A 23,159-nucleotide genomic window follows, 5' to 3' on the forward strand; every position below is an offset into this window, starting at 1 on the left:
AGGCCCCTTTACAGCCAATTCCTGCTTTCAAGAACCATTTAGTAGGATACTAATAGACTGTGTTGGGCCCCTACCAAAAACAAGATCAGGAAATGAGTACATGTTGACAATTATGTGTACATCAACTCGGTTCCCAGAAGCCATACCACTGAGAAACATAAAGACAAAGACTATAGTGAGAGCTTTAGTCAAATTTTTCACTTTATTTGGCCTCCCTAAATGTGTCCAGTCCGATCAAGGCTCCAACTTTATGTCTGGTATTTTTCAACAAGTAATGGATCAGCTAGGCATTAAACAGTATAGGTCATCCGCCTATCATCCAGAAAGTCAGGGTGCTCTTGAGCGATTTCATCAAACTTTGAAAAACATGATTAGGACCTACTGTTTTGACACAGAGAAGCAGTGGGATGAAGGAATTCATTTTTTGCTCTTTGCTGTTAGAGAGTCAATTCAGGAGTCTCTTGGTTTTAGCCCATTTGAGCTTGTATTTGGACATACAGTCCGTGGCCCACTTAAGCTCGTTAAAGAGAAATTCCTATCAGACGATGATGATTGTCTGAATATTTTGCAATATGTGTCAGATTTTCGTACGAAAACTCTCTAAAGCATGTGAATTAGCCAGAGAAAATCTTGAGGCATCTCAGCAGTCAATGAAAACCAAATATGATAAAAGCACCTCAAAACGGAAGTTTGAACCAGGTCAAAAAGTTCTTGTTCTACTTCCAATTCCTGCAAACCACTCCATGCTCGTTACTTTGGGCCATACCTAATTGATAAGAAATTAAGTGATTTAAATTACATCATAATAACACCTGACAGGCGAAAACAAAAACAGCTATGTCACATAAATATGCTTAAGCCATATTTGGATAGGGATAATCCTACTATAACTCAGCCTGTCAGTGCAGTCAGTTCAAACCATTATGAAGATAGTGATACTGAAACTGACTTGAGTGAAAATACTCTAAACTCAAAGCTGGGCTCGGTCAAGCTTCAGAACTCACAAATCCTGGAGAAGCTGGAGTCTACAAAGTGGCACACCTCCAGCCAGAACAACAACAACAGCTGAAAGAACCAATCCATGAACATTTGTTCCAAGATATTTCAACGAGGACAAACATCATCTATCACACCGAAGATGTCTGCGACAGTAATCCAGTGGAACAACATCCAGACGGACTGAATCCTGCGAAAGCGGAATATCTCCAGGAGGAAGCCAAGTATTTGCCGAACAATGACTTTATCGAACTCAATAAAATAACCGGACTTTGCCATGCATACTTTATGCCAAGTTCAGTGCCATTTCGAGTTTTCCAATACCAAATTGCAAGAGGATAGTCATGGGACAGATCATCTTGTTTGCTATTTTTAACAAATTTTGCAAATTTAGCAAATCTCAGAGAAACTACTCTACAATTGAAAAAGAGTGTTTATCTTTGATATTAGCTTTACAGCATTTTGAAGTTTATGTTACTTCTTCAAATCAGCCAATAGTGGTTCATATTGATCACAACCCTCTTGTTTTTCTGCAGAATTCAAAGGCAAAAATCAGAGATTGCTAAGATGGAGTTTAATGTTACAGGAGTTTAATCTTGACATTAGACATATCAAAGGCAGAGACAATTTAATTGCAGACTGTCTCTCTCGTATTTAGATTTTATTGTTGTTCACTTTCAAGAAACTTTACTTTAGAGTAAAACAAAATTTGAGTACTTAAATCCTTTTCAAGATTACATTTGTAAAAGAAAGATTTTTCTTTGAAAAATTTTCTTTTTTTTTGAAGAGGGGGTGTGTTATGTAGGTCATTCCCCCCACACTCATCGTGACCTGAGTTCAATTAGTCTAGAATATTCTCAAGGTCACTGCCCTTAATGACCTCACAACCTTATATTCAATTAGTCATGTTTGGAATGTTCTGGAAAGTTGATTAGTTGTGTAAGGGAGATAATTTTAGAACAGTAATTAGCATGTCAATGAAAGTTCTAGATTGTTCTTATATGCCTTTATAAAAGGGACGTGCTCAGCTTCCAGTCAGACTTTTGGGATCGTGTCTCTTGTGTGTTACTAAACTCCAGCAGTAGTCATTCTCAAGACTTTTCAAGTAACCTTCACTGCCAACGCTGGATTTATACTGTGGACTTTGTGTAGCTTCAAGCCTGCAAGCCAAAGGACTGTTCATTCATCCGACTGACTGTTACAACTCTGAGACTGGAGCTTTGCCGTCCCAGCTGAGATAAGTAGTCTGTACACTTTTAAGCTTGTACTCTGTCCCTGACTTAGCAATTATTTTTTGTTTCGTAATAAATTTTGTTTAAACGTAAACTGCTGAGTTCACCCTTTTGTTCGTTTTCTCTGCACGTAACAAAATAGATATAATTAATGTAGAGACTTGATATTATTGCTTTCATTTATAAGTGAAAAAGTTATAAGAAAACTGACACTGTTGGTACAAATCACACAGAATTGTGGGTAATTTATTTTACTGTGAAGGTGGGATGACTCTGAGATACCTGGAAACTAGTCACTTGGTGTTTTTGTTTTTATCTGCACAGGGGAGGGGATTGAAGGGGGACACACAGCATAAAATGTCAGTTTTCACAAAGGACAGGGCAGATAGGTAAATGGTTTGGGAACCTGAGTACTATTCCTGTTGTCCTCTGATGTAATTTGTATCGATTTTCTCAGGAGAGCCCCAGTTATGTGACAAGGGAGCCTTTATGATTGCAATAACATGACTAGGGAGCCTCTATGATTGCCATAACATGACTAGGGAGCCTCTATGATTGCAATAACATGACTAGGAAGCCTCTATGATTGCAATAACATGACTAGGGAGCCTCTATGATTGTGCTGATGTAAGTCGGGGAATATTGATAATGTGATTTCATGTTAAAATACATCAATCAAGTCGATGTCAAGATAATGACATGTTCAGTCTGGCCGCCATGTCCACTTCTACAGAAATATTTCGATTGTTCTCATGTGCAGGGAGACACAAGAGAACACTGAAATGGAAACTATACTGGGAAAGCTGAAAAACATAGATTAAAACCACCCACACAGAATGATCCAAATAGCTCTACACGCCACCCATGCATAATCACAAACTGGAGTTGAAAACTGAATTCTGTACTTGGTCAAGAGCGTGCTTCCAAATTGCAAATTCAATACTTGAACATGATGCTTGAAAGGTGCTGTTTTGGTCAGATTGCAGTGATGACAAGTGTTTTGTGACTGTTTTGAGTTCTTCATCAAGATTGCTTTCTCATTTCCCTTTCTGTTAATTTTGCACTAAAAAATTCAATACTTTTAAACGAGGCTTTACTGACTTAATATACATACCTTAGGCTTATAGGTAATACTATTGAATTAAAGGCACAGTAAATCCGATTACTTTCAGTACTTTTGTTCTGTGTATCAACACAACATTCCAATTCTACTCCCTATAGTATGAAGATATGTACATCCAGCGTTAAGAATCTCAACATAGCCTGTTTATGACTAGTGGCCATTGTTACTGTGGAAAAATGAATTCAAGTGAGGACTAGAATTTATATCCAACAATAATATTGCTGATTGTACACATAACTGCTGTGTTGAGGAGACAATTTATGTCATTCATGTCGCTTTAGTGAATAGAACAAGAAACTGCAGTTGCTTCAAGGAATGAAATGCTGAAAATATAGCCCAAAGTTAGACATACTGGGGCTTTAAAGAGACAAAGTCTGCCATTTTCATGAATTTTTTTTGATGCGAGATACTAATATTGTTTGACATGTTGAAAGAAACAGAATAAATGGGTAACCATGCATATATTTGACCCCGGTTTCAGACAAATGAAACCATCGCCAAAATGAATTAATGGTCATGACCATTAATTCATTTCGCAATGGTTTCATTGATCGTGTCAAATATATTCATGCTCACCATTCATTCAGTATCTTTCAACATGTCAAACAATATTAGTATCTCGCGTCAAACAAAATTCATGAAAAACGGCAGACTTTGTCCCTTTAAGTAACTGTTTTGCACAAAGGCATTTATCTATTTCGTGCTCTCATAGGGTATAAGAATGGTCTACTTTAACTTTGATGGTCTATACTGTGACCACAGAACACAAGAAATAAGATATTCCACTGGGCATGGCATGTAAATATCTTCTTTGTTACAAGTTATAAACAAAATAGAAAAGAAATCAAATTGACTGTGCTGTTAAATTAACATTCAAACTCCAGTCATTATTATTTTTCATGAATGTTACTGCATTCTTAATTAGAGTTAACCTTCAATTATCAAACACTCACCTTTTAGCAGAGATTAGAAGAATGCAGGCAGTGTAAATTACTTGTTATAATATTACTTGTTTGATAACAAGCTCTATGAAACCTTACTTCCATGAATATTACGTCTACATATACATTATCAGGTCAAATGGTCAAGTGGAAAAATACCATCTATTTTCCCCGTGAGGTTTATGATGGCTTGTCATATCCCTAGCACTTGCATTGCAAGAAGATCGTAAGGTTGACTAAAGTAAGTATTTTACCCATTAAGGGGTCGCTGCACCCAACACGGTGTATGTTGCTCAAAAACAACTTTTTTGCAAATATCCATTCAATTTTAATTAATTTGTCAACCCAAGATTGAAATATTGGTTGAGTTCACCTTTTCGCTTGTCAAGCAGTCATAAGTTGCATGATAAAGAAGTGTTAATTTATGCAAATGTATGTAAATCACCCGATTTCCTGGCTTCTTTTTCCTCCCGATTTCAAAATTTCCAAAGAGTCTAACTCCACTCTGGCTGAGTCAAATTTTCTGAAATTTTCACATTATGTTCTTTAAATGCTATATAAAAATACAATTATTTTGTTTTGCAATAAAGTTCTTACATTTTGAATAAGAGGAATTTTAATTTTGCTTATCATGATTTTAATCACTTTTTGAGTGTCAGTCTTTCAACCCTTGCCATTTTAGAATGAGGATAGATAATGCAAAATAAAATAGTCGTTTTTTTCTACATATACTCTTCTTTCAAGTGAAATATTACATTTCAGAAAATAGCGTCAAGTTTTTGACTTAAATTAATTTTCATCGTTAATACCAAAATTGAGGTTTTTTACCCAAAATATACAGCCACTTCATCCTTCGAGTAAACTACTGCTACCATACTAAACTTTAGAGTCTCTGCTTTTAGAAAATACATAGTATGATGGGGTTTCCTTGTCATTTTTGATGAGAAATATCGCTTTGAAAAAAACTGTGTTGGCAACATGCAGCTCAAAAGCCCCTGTGATTTTGGTTATCATATCATCACAACGATGCCTCTGTCATTATAGTGTGGTCACCAGATTAATACCTTTAACAGTCCAGATCACAAACAAATGCTTGAGATCGACACTATGAAATGAGAAAGCAATCTTTGATGAAGAACTCAAAACAGTTATGAAAAAAAACTATCCATCATAAATATTCTACCAAGATGGCGCCTGTCAAGCCTCGTTTTCAAGTATTGACTTTTGAATTCTGAATTCTTGATTCTGAAGGACTCTCTCAGCCATCACATAAAAATAGTGATACCTTCAAAGACTATGTGTACTTACACTATTTGAATCCTATTTGGGTAAATGCCCCCATGGTGTCATAGGTCACCTGAAGTTCAGGTTCAAAAGTCAACAGCCACTGTCTATGGTATTGAGAATGTAATACGATGATACATACACACATATTGAATATCCAATGACGCAACATTGTTCAAGTTCCTCGTTTTAATAGAATTCCACAAACAAGCTCATTGGCTGATACAAGATGTTTGCGTGCAGGAAAAAGACAAACTCACTGTCTACATGAACCCCTGAGAGTGTGATTGCAAAAAGTTGTGTTCAACATGAAAACATTACTAAAATATAGCTTAGTTCCTTTACTAAAAGTTTGAAAGTGACTAACCATTTAAATTTACAGCTGAAAATCTTTGAAGATTCTCAACTCTTCTTTGAACAAAGACACCACTGGAATAAGGACTGGTGATGTGTTAGGTCATTAATACCTTAAAATCGGACAAACATACAAAAAGAGAGTTGAAACATCTCATTTTTTGCATATTATTATTTACAATAACGAGCTTTGTGAGCAATGTAACCTTTGACCTGTAGAGGGGTCTTCTTACGGCTGACTTGCAGTGTGTTTGCAAGGTTATATCTGATTGGTCGATTGTCACTATTCACAGCAACTTAGGGAGTTTATTTGTATTATTTACAATAATGAGCTTTGTGCGCAGTGTAACCTTTAACCAGTATAAGGGTCTTCTTACAACTGACTTGCAGCGTATTTGCAAGGTTATATCTGATTGGTCAACTGTCACTATTCACAGCAACTTAGGGAGTATATTTGTATTATTCAATTATAACGGTAAGATTCTGCCAACCGATTGGATAACAGGTTCCAAATCGCTGCAAGTCGGCCCTCTTCCACTACTATCTATAACACTCAAAGTCTCAGCTGACAGTACCCTTTCCATCAACAGCCATGCACTTTCTATGTACATATTTGTAGCATGTATTCACTATTCACAATTCAAGACTACATACAACCAACACAAAATACAAAATGTACTTCACAACGACAAATAAGAATTGGTAACTTTGAGAGGCATCACAGTCCCTCCAAAAGGATTGTGGTGGTATCTTATGAAAGAGCAAATGTTCGCAACAGTGTTCAAAAGTGCCTATGCAAAACACCTTTTTCACACACATAAGGCGCTTTAACCCTTTGAGTGCTGTATTTTTTCGCACCAAAATTTTAGTGCAACATTTTACCAATTTTCATGAACTTTTCCGTAATTGTTTTGATAATTTTGGACCAAATGAGCACAAAATGTCATTGACCACAGTTTTTTATCACAATTTTGGCAAAAATCTGACGAAAATTGACTCGGGTATATTTTTATAAGGGCGACAAAAATTGACTTTGGTGCTCAAAGGGTTAAAAGGGTGTTATAATTATTCCTTCTATCATAGAGCAATCTGCACATATTTCAAAATTTGAAACTTTGATATGCTAACTTTTTTGGATGGGATTTGGTTTTTCTAAAGCTAGAATGTAGGCCATGAAATGAATAGATTGGGTACTTGATGACATCACGGTGTACCAATCTAGATCTTCAAGTGAATCTCTTTGTTAGATCACAAATAAACTGCAATATGGCAATTGATGTGACAGCTAAGATATCACTTTCACAAACTGTGGACATGCAAAACTACTGTACACTCCGAGGACAAACCAACTCCCACATTATTTCTTGTTGATTTTTTCATTGATAAAATTTTTATAATAATAGCAAATGTAAAAAAATTTCTCTGCCATGTTATGTGAGGGGCGCTTACTTTCTTGTGAGAACTTTGTATAAACACTTGAACAGTGTTCATGCCAAGTTTGGACGAAAGTGATGCTGGAACTGTGTACATGAAAGTTAGGAAGACAGGGCCAGGGACATTGGATAATGAAAAAGTAAACAAAAAAAGCAATGTCATCATTTATTGGAGGGACATAATTAAATTTTTTTTAAACATCTTACAAAGATCATATAAAAATCCATTATACCATCATGTATCCACACTTTTTACTGAAAGAAGAGAACAGAAAGAGAAGAAAAAAACCAAAACAACTCTTCACACATCAAGTACATATTAGTATGTTTTCATTATCCATGGTCCCTGGGTTATGCAAATACTGTAACACAAACAGTCATGTGACAACATAAACCATGTGACAAATACACCAAATCACAAATGGCATAAGCGGAGCTCAGCACCAATAGAATGGTACCCTACAATATCTAGCATACATTACAATGAGAGTTTGACTTTACCAAGCTGCCATGGGTATTTCATTATGCAAACTTAACACTACCACAAATACATCTGTAGATATCAAATCCGTTACATGAAACTTCAGTTGCATATTCCCATTCCATAGATAAATACATGGGCATAGATTGAATATAAAACTTATCATCCCATAGCCTTCCTTGAAAGACCATTATAATTGCATTTTGAAACATTCCAAACTGGTATAATTTCTCTTCAAATGAAATAAATTACAAAGTTCTGTTTTGTCGTCAACTGCTATACCCTAAGACATCTCTGTTGGTTCTGAAATTCTTCTTTAAGAATGACTTCTTGTCTGTGGATTTCGTCTTGCTCTAGCTGTTCATGGCTGGGGTGCCAAAGTTTGGATAGAAGCCTTTCCATGTTTATTGCATAGACTGTGTGTGATGGTATTGTACTCTTGTGTACCTGAAAGAAAGTGAAATATCAAACAAAAATGTTAGATATAACAAACAGAGAGTGACTCATATTGATGAGGTATGATACAGGTGTAATGTTACCATTTCTTATTCATAATTATATCTACCAAATTGACGGTTTATACAAGCCTGCTGTTTTGTACAGAGATTAGGGTAGAATGTGCCACGGGGAGAGATAAGATATTTGAACTCTCAAATTTTTGCAATACTTTTCTGATCTACCACTTGTGTTGGCTCACTTTGAAGCTTTTAAAGTAAATAAGACATTACCATCATATTTTCTGGAAATAGAAAAATTAATTTTTTACATTGAGTTAACATGGCGGACTTTATGAACTTCAAATATCAGTAAATTTAAGCACAGTCCCTCCACACACTGGTTGGGAAATGTCTATTGTTTTATTGTAACATGTGAAGTACTGGATTAGGAATTGTATGCACATTATGGTTTTGGCATCTGTATTTCATACCCATTATCGTCGGATTTTTCTTTTGAACATTTGTTACCAAGAACCACTGATATTTACTCTGTGTGAAGCCTGCGTCAACCATTTCAAAAAATGAACAATCCATTAGGTTTTGGAGAGATCGGTCATTTGCTTTTGTTGTTTTTGAAAAACAAAATGGCGGTTACGGTAGCTCGCCTGCATTTCAATGCAGTAAACGGCGTTTTCTCACTTTACCAGTCTCCTGATAATAAACTTTTATGACACGTAACACACGAAAATGTAGTGTTTATTTTGGTGTGGGGTTTGATTGTATTAAAAACGAAATGAAGCCCTACAATTACAAACACAGACATCTTATCAAATAATACAGCACATGGTAACAATAGGGACCCAGGTGATTCCCAACTGGTGTGTGGAGGGACCGTGACTTAAAGGCAGAGCCTCCCTTTAAAAGGACGCCAAGGTATGGCGGCGTTCACTGTGTAAGTGGACACCAAACAGGCAACACGTGGGCACACGCTCCAGAAAATGCCACTTTTTAGTTTTCCCCGGCCACAAAAACACAGACAGACTGCCAAGCGGTCAGCGTGAAGTTGCTGTCAATCGAACTCTGTGGTTATATTCAATGTCTAACGCAACTGGAAGATAATTTTTTAGGAAATTTGAGAGTTTGTGGCAGGGAATCAATGACTGTTGGCAATTTTAACTGACCGTCAATCAAAAGCTTGCATAAACTCTGTTTGCAGGATTAGCAAAATGTGACAAAAGGTTGAGATGAGTTTGTGTTATCAATGTTATAGACATCAAACATCATACTGGCCATGTGTTTGACTGGGAGGAGAACTCCACTAATGCGAGAACCTGGGATTGAAAAGTGCGGCTTTACGGTAATTTGTTTCTCTGGTACTCACATTTGCATAATAATGCCTGATGTTTATTTTTTATTTTTAAACAGAACGAGTTTCCTTGAGGAAAGTTTGACCAAAGTTGAAGTCTTTCACTTTCAAGACACCTACTACCTTAAGTTTATATTTTGTTTCAAAGACTAATTTTTGAAGGGGACACTTCCCTTTCACATAGAGTGGTCTCATTTTTCCTTTCAAACACAACACTTTGAATTTCCTCTCTTACATGCCTTGTTACACAGACTTAATAGTCGCGCCAGCGGCTTACTGACTACGCATGCGCTTATTCATAATATACTATGCGAGTAACCGGAAGTGTACCCTTCTTTCATGGGCGCCGCCATGTTTTTTTTTTTTGAGTACTCGTAAATAAACAAAAAAGAAACAAATTACTATTATAACATGCCTTTTATAAAATATGCCTCTCTTATTAGCCAGTAAATGTTATTATGCACCTTGTCGCCGATACAAAATATCGTTAATATAGATAAAGGGAGAAAACTGTCGTGCATATGAACGGGGGCATACGCAAAGAATGCTGGGATTGAATTATAGAAGAGCGCCCCCTGTGTCATTAATTAGATTCAAAAATTGCCAGTTTTTAGACGAACGCTATAGTTTTCAGCTTGCAAGTGGAAGGTGGGCAGTGCGGTTACCATTGCAATGATAATGATTGCATAATACGTCCCTTGCTATTAACTAGGTGTCAACTCTTGGCAAATTGTGGCTGGTCAGCAGCAAGGAAGGGAAAGGTTGAAAGAGTGTGTATCACCCATTCATTGATGAGATTCAAGGTATAATGCATCTCAGGGACAGATATTCAGACTCAAATTTTCACTCTAGTTTGCTGAGGTTAACGGTACTGTTTGTCCAGGTCTATTTTGATGCTGTGGAGTATATGAAATCTTCTCCATCTTGTTTGTGTGAAAATCAAAATTTTCATTTTCCCCCTAGAGTTAACATAGGGACAGTGGCCATTTTGAAGTTCATCTTTTAGTTTTCAGGCATGTACTATCTTAAAGCAGTAAATTTTGCTGACACAGCGAGATCTACCAAAATTAATCATACTGTTTGATGGAACTTGTAAAGAAGTGGAAGAAGAATTATTGGCATTACCAGACAGTAAATGCAGCTGACATGTAATTTTAATACCATACCATACCTGACACACAGGGTTTTACATGACACACATTTCTGTGTCGTATAGGCATAAATTTGGACACAGGACCCTTAAAAAACTAAACATGATGCGTCCCTTGGGATGCAGAAATATCTGTTGCTGGTTGTTATCTCGCAAAGCTGCTGAACACGTAAAACACATCCAAGTAAACTTACCAACCCCATATTTAAATGGAATACCCTACAGTGCATTGGCCTCCAATCTTTGATGACCAATATTATGCGCAGAAACAAATTTTATGAATGTATAAAGTGACTTTCAAATGTAAACTGATTTTTGATTGGTTGATTTCTTGTTCGCATTGATTAACACATGTTTATGTATCATGGCGGATCGTGTCAAACAGCCATGACAGGCCGATCTGCGAAAATTTTTCAGCAGCCGTGGCAATCAGCATGATGCAGGTTTGGTCGAGGCACAAAAAGCAGCTACGCCATGCCAAACCGATACATCAGGTCCCCCGGCCAAGTCAGCAAAATTACAAACATTCAACAGAAGTTGGCTTGATAGATTTAAATGGCTTCGATATTCTGAAGATCGAAACGTGATGAATGCGAATGTTACATGCACATTCATGGAAGGCTGTTCTTATTTTCAATATTCAACTCTCACTCATCATCAGGACTCAAAAGTCATCTCACAAGTGTTAAAATCCTAAGCTTGCAGTCATAATTTACCAGTGGTCGCAAATCTGCAGAGGACCAGCAACTTGAGCAAGTGCAGGGTAAAGTGACAAACTCGAGGCGTACAATCATGTACCACCATGCTGTATAGGTGACACACCATCAATGCCATGTGTACCACCATGCTATACAGATGACACACCATTAATGCCATGTACCACCATGCTATACAGATGACACACCATCAATGCCATGTACCACCATGCTATATAGATGACACATCATCAATGCCATGTACCATGCTATATAGGTGATACACCATCAATGTCATGTACCACCATGCTATACAGATGACACACCATCAAGGCCATGTACCACTATGCTATACAGATGACACACCATCTATGCAATGTACCGCCAAACTCACCTGTAAAGCTTCTAGGAGATCATACAGTGACACTGGTGGTAACGATGGCGGCGGATGATTTGAAGCCAACAACATGGCCGCTTCGTGTTCACCCTCCTCAAGTGTCGGTCTATCTGCAGGAACCTGGCCATGCATCAGGTCAGCTGTGGAACATGTGCTATATGGAAACGAAAAGCTACACAAATTATTTACTTATTGCTATCATTTTCCTACAGAGAGAAGAAAATATGCACTTGCACTTGTATGTTTATCAATGCAAGTACCCTTACACCCTTGCATATCAATTGCATGCTTGAGTACCCACGATCAGGTGTTACCAAAATTTGGGTGTGAAAGTGGTAAATTTTTTATTTGTCTTTCCAGCAATCAAGCACTAAACAGAAATGCTTACCTTTCTTTTGAGTATGTAAATTCATTGCTTGGTTTCCTGAGTTGCTCGGATTTGGTTGCATTGCCGATGCCGTAACGAAAACAGCCTTCCCGTAATCTGAATCCATGGCGACGACCCAAAACTACCGATAATATGTTCTTCAAATGTTGCTGAGGGAAAAATGTCAGATTTACTTTACTTTTTATACATTGTAATTTATCCTAACCCGCTGAACCACATTTATGAGTAAACAGGGTTCATGGGTCAACTGAGATCAGCATCCACAGGGGTCAAAGAAAATCTAAAGAGATACCATTGACCTAAAAAATTATATCTGAATTCTTCATCAAAGACGTAATCCTTTGGTTTACTCAACTTGCTGGTATCACTAATAACCTCTCTTTGGTATACATACATATACCAAGTATACCTAACACTGTAAGTTATCAAGAAATGAGACAGGAATATTCAAGCCAATGACATAATATTGCCCTAAGCCTTTGTATGCTTCGTTCATCTGTCACTATCAGGTCATTTTAGTTAAAACTACTTGAGCACAACATGTCTAATATTGTGTATGCTACCTGACCTGGCAAATAGCAGACCCTTTAAAACACACATGGACATAATTCTGACCAACTTGACCTGACAGTGATTGCCACTGTGCTCTAAAACTTCAAAGATATCTGATCTCTTTGAGTCAATTGAAATGTTTTTTGAAATGTGTTCAGCCCATGGACCAGATGGTCTGCCCTATACTAATACACGTAACACATACAATTTTCCCACATAAAAGAGACCACTCTACTGTCAGTGACCTATTTGAATTGTCTTACAAGACACAATGGTGACAATGCAAGTCACAGGGATAAGTGTCACACAGTACATGTCAGGGGGATAAGTGTCACACAGTACATGTCATAGGGGTAAGTGTCACACAGTACATGTCACGGGGATAAGTGTCACAGTGCATGTCACTGGGTTAGGTGTCACACAGTACATGTCACGGGAATAGGTGTCACAGTGCATGTCACTGGGGTAAGTGTTACACAGTACATGTCATGGGGATAAGTGTCACACAGTACATGTCACGGGGATAAGTGTCACAGTACATGTCATAGGGGTAAGTGTCACACAGTACATGTCAGGGGGATAAGTGTCACACAGTACATGTCAGAGGGATAAGTGTCACACAGTACATGTCACAGGGATAAGTGTCACACAGTACATGTCATAGGGATAAGTGTCACACAGTACATGTCACAGGGATAAGTGTCACACAGTACATGTCACAGGGATAAGTGTCACACAGTACATGTCAGGGGGATAAGTGTCACAGTGCATGTCACTGGGGTAAGTGTTACACAGTACATGTCACAGGGATAAGTGTCACACAGTACATGTCAGGGGGATAAGTGTCACACAGTACATGTCATAGGGGTAAGTGTCACACAGTACATGTCAGGGGGATAAGTGTCACACAGTACATGTCACTGGGGTAAGTGTTCACACAGTACATGTCACAGGGATAAGTGTCACACAGTACATGTCACAGGGATAAGTGTCACACAGTACATGTCACTGGGGTAAGTGTCACACAGTACATGTCACAGGGATAAGTGTCACATCAGTACATGTCATGGGATAAGTGTCACACAGTACATGTCAGGGGTAAGTGTCACAGTACATGTCACTGGGTAAGTGTACACAGTACATGTCACGGGGATAAGTGTCACACAGTACATGTCATAGGGGTAAGTGTCACACAGTACATGTCAGGGGGATAAGTGTCACACAGTACATGTCACAGGGATAAGTGTCACACCGTACATGTCACGGGGATAAGTGTCACAGTACATGTCATAGGGATAAGTGTCACACAGTACATGTCACAGGGATAAGTGTCACACAGCACATGTCACAGGGATAAGTGTCACATAGTACATGTCAGGGATAAGTGTCACACAGTACATGTCACGGGATAAGTGTCACACAGTACATGTCACTGGGGTAAGTGTCACACAGTACATGTCACAGGGTAAGTGTCACACAGTACATGTCACAGGGATAAGTGTCACACAGCACATGTCAGTGGGTAAGTGTCACATAGTACATGTCATGGGATAAGTGTCACACAGTACATGTCACAGGGATAAGTGTCACACAGTACATGTCACAGGGATAAGTGTCACACAGTACATGTCACAGGGATAAGTGTCACACAGTACATGTCACTGGGATAAGTGTCACACAGTACATGTCACTGGGATAAGTGTCACACAGTACATCAGGTCGGGACAAGTGTCACAGTGCATGTCACTGGGGTAAGTGTCACACAGTACATGTCACTGGGATAAGTGTCACACAGTACATGTCACAGGGATAAGTGTCACACAGTACATGTCACAGGGATAAGTGTCACACAGTACATGTCACTGGGATAAGTGTCACACAGTACATGTCACTGGGATAAGTGTCACACAGTACATGTCACGGGGCTAAGTGTCACATAGTTCATGTCAGGGGGATAAGTGTCACAGTGCATGTCACTGGGGTAAGTGTTACACAGTACATGTCACAGGGATAAGTGTCACAGTACATGTCACTGGGATAAGTGTCACACAGTACATGTCAGGGGGATAAGTGTCACAGTGCATGTCACTGGGGTAAGGGACGGACCATTAGATCTTGGGAGGGGGGGTGGTCAAAAACAGAAAAAAAAATTTTCAGAGCAGAAAGTTAGGAAAAAAAAATCTTCAAACTAGTTTGCAAAATAAAAAAAAAATAAATAAGAAGACAAAGGCGTAAAAAAAAAATCTGCAAAAGTCTTTAAAATTTTAAATTTGTTTTAGATTTTACCGACAGTAAGCAACTTTCTGTATTTTTAATACATCCTCCTGGCACATTTTTAATTTTAATTTATACATTAGAGTGACTGTATCCTTTATACTGGAAGTTGTGATTATCTTATCTTTTCAGGACTTTTGTATTCTAATCACTTGAAAATTATGAAATTATAGAGCCTATTTTCTACTTGTTTCCTGCGTACAAACCAAGCAGGTACACTAGGTAAAACATTGAAACTATGGTATGATTGTCAAGACAGAAAGTTGTATTTGCCTTTTAAGATCAAGGTAAACAGATGCAGGCCACATCAGTTTCATTTTTTTCACAGCATTTTATTACAATGATGAATGCAAGAATGGGTGAACAAGTAGAAACACGTCAATAATGATAAAACAACATATCAAGTCATTATGTATTATTTTGCTTTTAAAAAGGCATTTTCAATTCTTTTTTCTCAAAAAACAGCCTCAAATAACAACAGCAACACATGTTTTAACATTCAACAATACACTACGTAGAATGCCATCTATCCAACAAATCCCAACACAAAAACACATAAAAGGGTTGAACTTTGAAAGTTTCTCGATAGCAAATACTGAATAAATCTGCATGGTAATCGTTTTTGTGTAGCAAATTTCAAAGAAATTGGACAAGCCCTTTCAGAGAATACAGATTTTTTGACCATGAATGGCATAAATTGCCAAAAAGACAAATATTGAAATTTCAACACATCTATACACATCCAATCAATTTGGACATGCTGCTACAGAGAAATAGATGTTTTGATCAAAAAGGGCAACAATTGCTCTAAAAACACAAATATGCAAATTTCACTATATTATTTAGCTTATTTTAGCTTCTCAGCTTGTCAAAATCAATTGTAAATCATGAGATATGCATGATGTTTGGTGGGGTGAATGTAGGCATTTCACCACGCAGTAGAAAGGGAAGCCAGGAAACCAAAATAGTCAATTTTCAAAACTATACGAAGCTACTGAGGAGCAAGAAGACCATGTTTCAGAGGAAGATGTGTAATCCGAAAAAAATGCTCCAAAAGTGCCACCAAATAACACCATTTTTATCTCTATTTTTCAAAAGCTCCAACGGCAGGAGGGGGACACCCCCCCCCCCCCCCCCCGCAAAAATACTCCCCAAGTGCCACCAAATAACACCATTTTAATCTCTCTTTTTCATAAACTCCAACAGCAGGAGGGGGGACACCCCCCCCCCCCTCCTGACCTCCGCCGGCAAAAATACTCCCAAGTGCCACCAAATAACACTATTTTAATTTCTATTTTTCAAAAGCTCCAACGGCAGGAGGGGGACACCCCTTCCTGACCACCCCCCGCAAAAATACTCCCCAAGTGCCACCAAATAACACCATTTTAATCTCTATTTTTCAAAAGCTCCAACAGCAGGAGGGGGACACCCCTCTCCTGACCTCTTCCCAGTGACGGCTTGCGCTTGTGCTTGGCACCACGTTTGCCCTCTTTATCTTCAGACAGCGACGAACGAAAAAAAATTATAAATCTGAAAATTTACTCTGAAAAAAAAAAATTGCACAGCTAATCTCAATTGGAAAAAAAAAATTTCAGAAATTTACAATAGTAAAAAAAAAATTTTCACAATTTCATTGTGACCACCCCCCCCCTCCCAAGGTCTAATGGTCCATCCCTAAGTGTTACACAGTACATGTCACAGGGATAAGTGTCACAGTACATGTCACAGGGATGTGTCACACAGTACATGTCACAGGGATAAGTGTCACACAGTACATGTCACAGGGATAAGTGTCACACAGTACATGTCACAGGGATAAGTGTCACACAGTACATGTCACGGGGATAAGTGTCACATAGTACATGTCATGGGATAAGTGTCACACAGTACATGTCAAAGTGGTATGTGTCACACTGATCTTTGAGTCTCTTCATGTCAATGCTGACATTCAATGACTTCACCTCCATAGGATTCATCAAGAATTACTGTGACCTTTGCCCTTCTATTGTCTTAATGAACTGTACAGGGATAAACAGTGTTCACAAACAGTACAAGTTTACTGAACTACTGCTTGGGATAAAATCTTTTCCGCTGAACTTTATGAAGATATCATTCAAGAACTTCATGCAAGATTTAATATATCACCTGTAGCGGCAAGTTAAGAGAACGCTGAAAGACTATTTTAGACTGCACTGAAATTATCAAATAGCGTCTGTGTTACAAGAAGTCAGACATTTCACCAGATTTTCATTCAGGTGTATCACTGATGTCATAATAAGCCATGTTACTGGGTCACTGATTCATTCACCTGAGTTCCTTGACCTTCATGTCAACATTGAAGAATATCTCAAGTTCAAATGCAAAATGATGACAAGCCTGAGTCTCCTACCTCTACTGCTAACTGCAGCAGTTGGACGCAATCATCTGTAATAGCCTCTAATCCACATTCCCAGGCCGTCACAAACATGCGGCCATGTAACATGGATATGTCAGGTAGGAACAGATCTCTTGAACAGAAGGCTATCGGAGAGTCATCCGGAACTTCTTTTGGCAGAACTTCAGGAATGTTTATGAATGGATATGGGGATGCCGGAACAAAGCGATGCTGTTTGAAAAAGAATTAGTCTGTTTACTCTTACTGAATAGAAATTCTGTGATGGTGCTTTGTTAGCATGACTACCTGCATGATAGCATGTGTTTGTGCATCCCGCTATGGTAACTACTACCAACTGCTTATCATTATGCAGGAAAAAGTTAGAGAATTACAGCGTCTTTCACTGTCAGCTATGTATTATCGGCAAGTGGAGTGACGACAAGAAACTAATAACAATATGACAAATTCCACAGTTTATGGAAGTAATAAGTTCATTCCAGAAACGTTTTTAAATGTCACCAGCAAGTGCTGTAGGAAGATTATGGCAAAGACAGTTTCTGTATAGCATGATCCCATCTAGGTTTCACTATACTGGAGTTCTATTGTAACATTATCTGTCATTGGTTTACACAATTTGATGATTGGTTTACATAAGAAAGTTTGTAAAATTATCTGTGATTGGTTTACACAATTTGAAGTGGTTACATTTTCCAGTTCATCTTTTTTGAATTCTAATACAACTCACAGAGTAAAGTCAAAAGTTGCTGAAATAATTACACACCTGTCAGCTGAATTCAGCCAATGATGATGGAAAGCTGCTTCCTGATAAATCTACACTTACCTCAAAGTTCGTTTTGGCCGGTCTGGATTTTTTGAATTTCTTTGAAACTTTTTTGTTGATATTCCGTCCTGCTGACATATTGCTGATCATTGAAGATTCCTTACCAACTACAACTGCTGTTGAATAACAAAGTATTTCTTTAAAATGAGTCAAAATTTTAGACTGTAATTTTACGTCCAAGATTAATATATCTGACTGTGTAGGATAATGACTTATCTAAGAACTGTTAATCAAGGAGTTGGTCATAAGAGCACTGTTTTACTGTGCCACTGCTAGTAATGAAAGTATGCATAATATGGACATAACTGATGAACAGTTCAACACTCGATCAATCTTCATTACACAAAAAAATCAGGTTTTCTTAAGGGCCTCTTTAGCTTTATGAAGCAACTTAACCCCCTAACTTTGAAAGCAATCAAATTTTGCAATTTCATTTCATAAATGATATCGTGTCAAGATGTTAGACTGTCCTGTAATTATATTTTCACTGCAAGAAAAGTCAGAGAAGCTCAGCGGATTTTGCTTAGCTGTCTGTGTAAACATTGGAAGAACTATTGTAAGATATTTGCTGTCTCTGTGATGTAGCTACTGTGGTAAACCAAAGGAAGTACCGTTGAAATGACTGTGGAATCAAGGAATCAAATTTATATAATCCTGCTGATCATTCTGAGATCTGACTAAATCAGTTCATCAAAGCTATTTTGAAATGGAGCAACTGATATCATTATGTGAAAAAAAAAAGACATTAATGGCAAAAGAGAAAAGGGTAATTCAATAAGTTTTACCTTGTGATCCAAGCGTTTGACATTTGGTGAGAATAGCCAGTATGAATTCATTATGATAATGCACTGAAAAATACAACACAGAAACTTTATCAATTTCTATAGAACTGATGCATAGTTGTCTATGATGATTTTATGCCACTGTTCTGGAAATACTTACACTGTACAGTACATATTACATCGACACACTCAACAGCAGTAGTTTGTTATGTCTCAAAAGCTTTCCTGGTACATTTTTCACCCTTAGAAATCATAATGCCTTTGAAACTTGGACTAAATACTTGCACTGTGCACATTGCATTCATACACTAAAAACGGCAGTACTTTATACTTGCACTGCGCACATTGCATTGACACACTAAAAACCGCAGTACTTTATAATGTTTCAAAAAAACTTTTTTTTCACCCTTTCAAAAAAATCATAATGCATTTTGTATTTGGGAGATTAGCAATTAAAAAATTGTCAAGGATGTAGCATCTTTACACACACAGACACACACACACACACTCACACAGATACCAAACTTACATATAGGGTATATAAACCAACAGTACATTTTAATGCCTCACTCAGCATTTCTCTGAACTTTAAAGTTATACAAATGTTGAAGAATGAATATTTTACCATAGTCAGGAGTCAAGAGTCTCCTTGCCTCAAGGTCAAATTCTTCTTTGTTAATCTGGAAAAATAGATTTAATAAATTTTGTTAATAGTTATAATCACCATCTAAGTCTTTTAACAATGATGATGATGAGTTGAGTTACAACCGTTATTTTTTTAAGTTCTATAACATATGATTTTCCTGGCCTTTTGCTCGATTTTTATTGACAAAATATTAATTGAAATATCTATCATCTATGTATTGAAAACATGTGGACTGTTTTCGCTACGACAGACTTTCTTTGCTGAAAATATGAAGTGTTTCAGATTATCAACGCTGCTAAAAAAGTAGTTTACTGAAATGTAAAAGATGACAACATTTAAAGAGCATTATTTTTGCAGATTCAGCATTTTTAGGTTGTACAATATGCTCCTAAATGTGCAAATTGCTTGGTGATAAAGTCGCCAGAAAATTCTGGATGACATTTGATTAAAAACACTTTGCAAGACCATTTTAACTTTCATTTTGTCATTACATTACAGCCAAAAAAACATTGGAAGTTGTGGAAAGAGAAAACTGACTATAAATTTGTGGAAACAGAAAAGAATTACAATTCTAAATGTGTAAATCTTAACAATTTTACCATCTGGGCATTTAAAGTAAACAAAATAAAAATGTGGACTCTGTGCAATATGGGTTAAAAACATATTTCTTGCATACCTTTTGTCGATACCATAACTTCATATTTGTCCAATACCTAAGCAACAAAAATAATGGTAAACATATTACGGTATACATATAATAGATCATAAAGCAATTTAAAGCGACAGCCATGTTTCCGACATTGAGGATTGAATGTAAATAAAATAGGTACACACATATTATTTATTTTTTGGTAAGGTTTCGAGGAAGACTGGCACTATTATTGAAACGTGAAAATATTGTGTTACTGATTTTAAAATATCAATAATGTTGACAGCTATAAGTATACTGATTCATATCCTAAATCAAGCTGGGTACCTTTTGATTTTCATGCAAAATGTAGATGCACTTCAGACATGGAGATCCCTATACTGCAGCTAGCTATATTGCAGCATACTTCAAAACAGAACGATATATTCACAAACATGTAAATCTTTCCGGATAATTCTTTGGATGCAATTCTGGCCTGTTCATAAATAGGAAAATTCGAGCAATTATTTATCGTGAACAATCGACGGCACGCGACTTATGTTGTTTACGGAACATTGGAACTATGGCCTTTGCGTTTAACAATGTAAATTACCCTCTCCGAATAGAAAGCGTGACTGACAAGATAATGTCAAGACAACTTGACACATGGCTGCGTTGTTGTCCTTCACCGTGCCCTTCAACATAAAAAGTAACGCACTCATTCAGCTTTGATTGAAATAATATTAAGAATATGTTGCAGCAATCGCGAACACAACTGTGTCAGGACGCAACACACAACGTTGCGTCAACATTTAATGTACACACATTGGGACGACATCGACAGGCGCACGATTCCCCGGAAACGAAGCTCATCACTCACGAGAACGACCAATGGAACATATAGACTTGTTTCTCGCATCGGTCGGAAAAGTCTGAATTTCTTCATCAATAAACTTTAAGAGGCTGCTTATTTGAATTCTACTCGAACTTAAATTTACTCACTGCTTGATGTTGTCCCCCAAAACCTCCGTCAAGTTCTTCCTGGCGGCGTTGAGTTCAGCCACGGCAGCCATCTTGGACGACTTTAAAATGCGCCCTCAAACTTACAACAAATAAACCCTGCGTTTTTGTCAGACAGGTGGGTTCGTTTCTGGGAGCTGTACATTCTGTTCCGTTACATGTAAAATTTCTTCATGGGTTGTTTTCACTTTTCACATCTATTATCATTTCTTAGTGAGAAAAGGGACATCGCTTGTAGTACTCCTCCAATTGAAGTAATCATGTTTGCTTTTATATTTGAACCTAATCTAAGGTCAGATTAGTTGTTCAGGTGGTTGCACAAACGACGTATGTGATTCATAATGTAGATAATAAGCTTATCCGTGGCCAAAAGCATTTAACAAATAAATAAATAATTTCAACTTCCTCTATAGTGTAAAGACTTTGATATACACCTATGCATGCATGTGCGAATAACAAATTGGCTATCATTACAATATCTGACTCTCCTTTGTAACTTCTATTATGGTTTACACACCCGTGAAAGGCCTGTTGTTGTACGATATTCGCAAAATGGACAAAGTCATATTGGTCTAGGAGAAGACTTCAATATTACCGTTACAGTAAAACAGATATTCATACTGTTTGACGATTCATGAATGTCATATTTTCAAAACAAACACTTCAAAATAGATAAGCTTTGATGAAAAGACATACGAGTAACATTAATAATACCTACGTAATGTCACAGTTCAGACTTATCCCTGTAAATAGATCGCCCGATGTCCCCATGTTTAGAATTTGAAATTTTTCATACGAATTTTTTGGACACTCAATGTTCGCTCTAGAAACGATAGACTTTTATCTACAGCTTGAATCGTCTTGGAGTAGGCATACTTTAAAGTAGCCTTGAAATTGCACCAATATGGTTCATCTTAAGTATGTGCGCAAATTGGTTCCGGGGGTGACGTCATGGTGTCACATCCTCTGGGTCAACCAGAACAATATTGGTTTCGAGGAAATTCACGAAGACAGTTTCATTGGATTCTAAGCATAGAAAATGCAAAGATTAAATTAATCATTAAACTTAAAGCTTTTCATGAAAATATGGGCCTGATGCACATTGTTGTCAGTGGTCATAAATAGAGACGCTATAAAATATATACTACAGAGCCTTGTTAAAAGGATATGATTATTATTCAAAGGACTGATCTGGTGAAAACAGTGTTTTGTTGAATACCGTAAAGTTTTGCCTTTAATTTCTTTAATTAATAGTTGCTGTGCGTCCGATATCAAACACCTGAACTTTTGTTTTTAACTAATTACCTAATATTTTGACAACGTTGAAACTGTACCACTATCGTTCACAAATGATTGGCGCCTAATTAATTTAACATTGTTTATTTGAGATAATATCTTAAATGTTAACATTACAGTTTAATACAAGGTGATGCGATGTTGCTTTTGCTGATACCTATAGAATCTTGCCAAACGGTCTGGAGACAATAGCACCTGAATTGCGGATCTTTAAAAATTTACTTCGTTAATATGTGCATGCACTGGCTAGGCTTAAAAAATGCGCGCACAAGTCTATGGATGAATATCAGACTTTTCACTCGAAAATTGGTTCTAACTGGTGTTTTGGACAGCTGACCTCGAAAATTTTGCTCGTAAATATAGAATTTTCAGCTTCTCTCGCATTCATACATATAAGTAAAATCTCTCTCTCTCTCTCTCTCTCTCTCTCTCTCTCTCTCTCTCTCTCTCTCTCTCTCTCTCTCTCTCT

The 23,159-nt window shown here is 37.3% G+C and overlaps 2 protein-coding genes across 3 annotated transcripts in view; one reads left to right on the plus strand and one right to left on the minus strand.

Annotated features, from left to right (window-relative positions):
- Nucleotides 1-23,159, plus strand: part of LOC139152724 (UDP-glucuronosyltransferase 2C1-like) — a 567,100-nt gene that overhangs the window by 23,086 nt on the left and 520,855 nt on the right. The window lies entirely within an intron of this gene.
- On the minus strand, nucleotides 5,748-21,459 carry LOC139152705 (transcriptional adapter 1-like). 2 transcript variants are annotated; one of them, XM_070726004.1, is made up of 9 exons: nucleotides 21,377-21,459; nucleotides 20,423-20,459; nucleotides 19,726-19,780; nucleotides 19,104-19,166; nucleotides 18,319-18,431; nucleotides 17,493-17,708; nucleotides 12,278-12,426; nucleotides 11,887-12,043; nucleotides 5,748-8,291 (listed from the first exon to the last, which is right to left on the minus strand). In XM_070726004.1, the coding sequence occupies exons 1-9, from the start codon at nucleotides 21,445-21,447 to the stop codon at nucleotides 8,121-8,123; spliced, it is 1,032 nt and encodes a 343-aa protein (XP_070582105.1). In that variant the 5' UTR covers nucleotides 21,448-21,459; the 3' UTR covers nucleotides 5,748-8,120. The 2 variants fall into 2 exon arrangements, with proteins under 2 accessions (XP_070582105.1, XP_070582104.1); XM_070726003.1 differs by having other exon boundaries at nucleotides 18,319-18,434; nucleotides 21,377-21,458.

This window comes from Ptychodera flava, chromosome 16 (genome assembly GCF_041260155.1).
Source record: "Ptychodera flava strain L36383 chromosome 16, AS_Pfla_20210202, whole genome shotgun sequence".
Classification (NCBI taxonomy): domain Eukaryota; kingdom Metazoa; phylum Hemichordata; class Enteropneusta; family Ptychoderidae; genus Ptychodera; species Ptychodera flava.

Bases quoted from the DNA above. Each gene is read 5' to 3' on its own strand.
- LOC139152705 (XM_070726003.1), bottom strand. From the start codon at position 21,447: ATGGCTGCCGTGGCTGAACTCAACGCCGCCAGGAAGAACTTGACGGAG. The intron at 19,167-19,725 runs GTAAAATATTCA...TGTATTTTTCAG, and splicing joins ACTCTTGACTCCTGACTATG to TGCATTATCATAATGAATTC. The intron at 17,709-18,318 runs GTAAGTGTAGAT...TTTTTCAAACAG, and splicing joins CGGCCAAAACGAACTTTGAG to CATCGCTTTGTTCCGGCATC.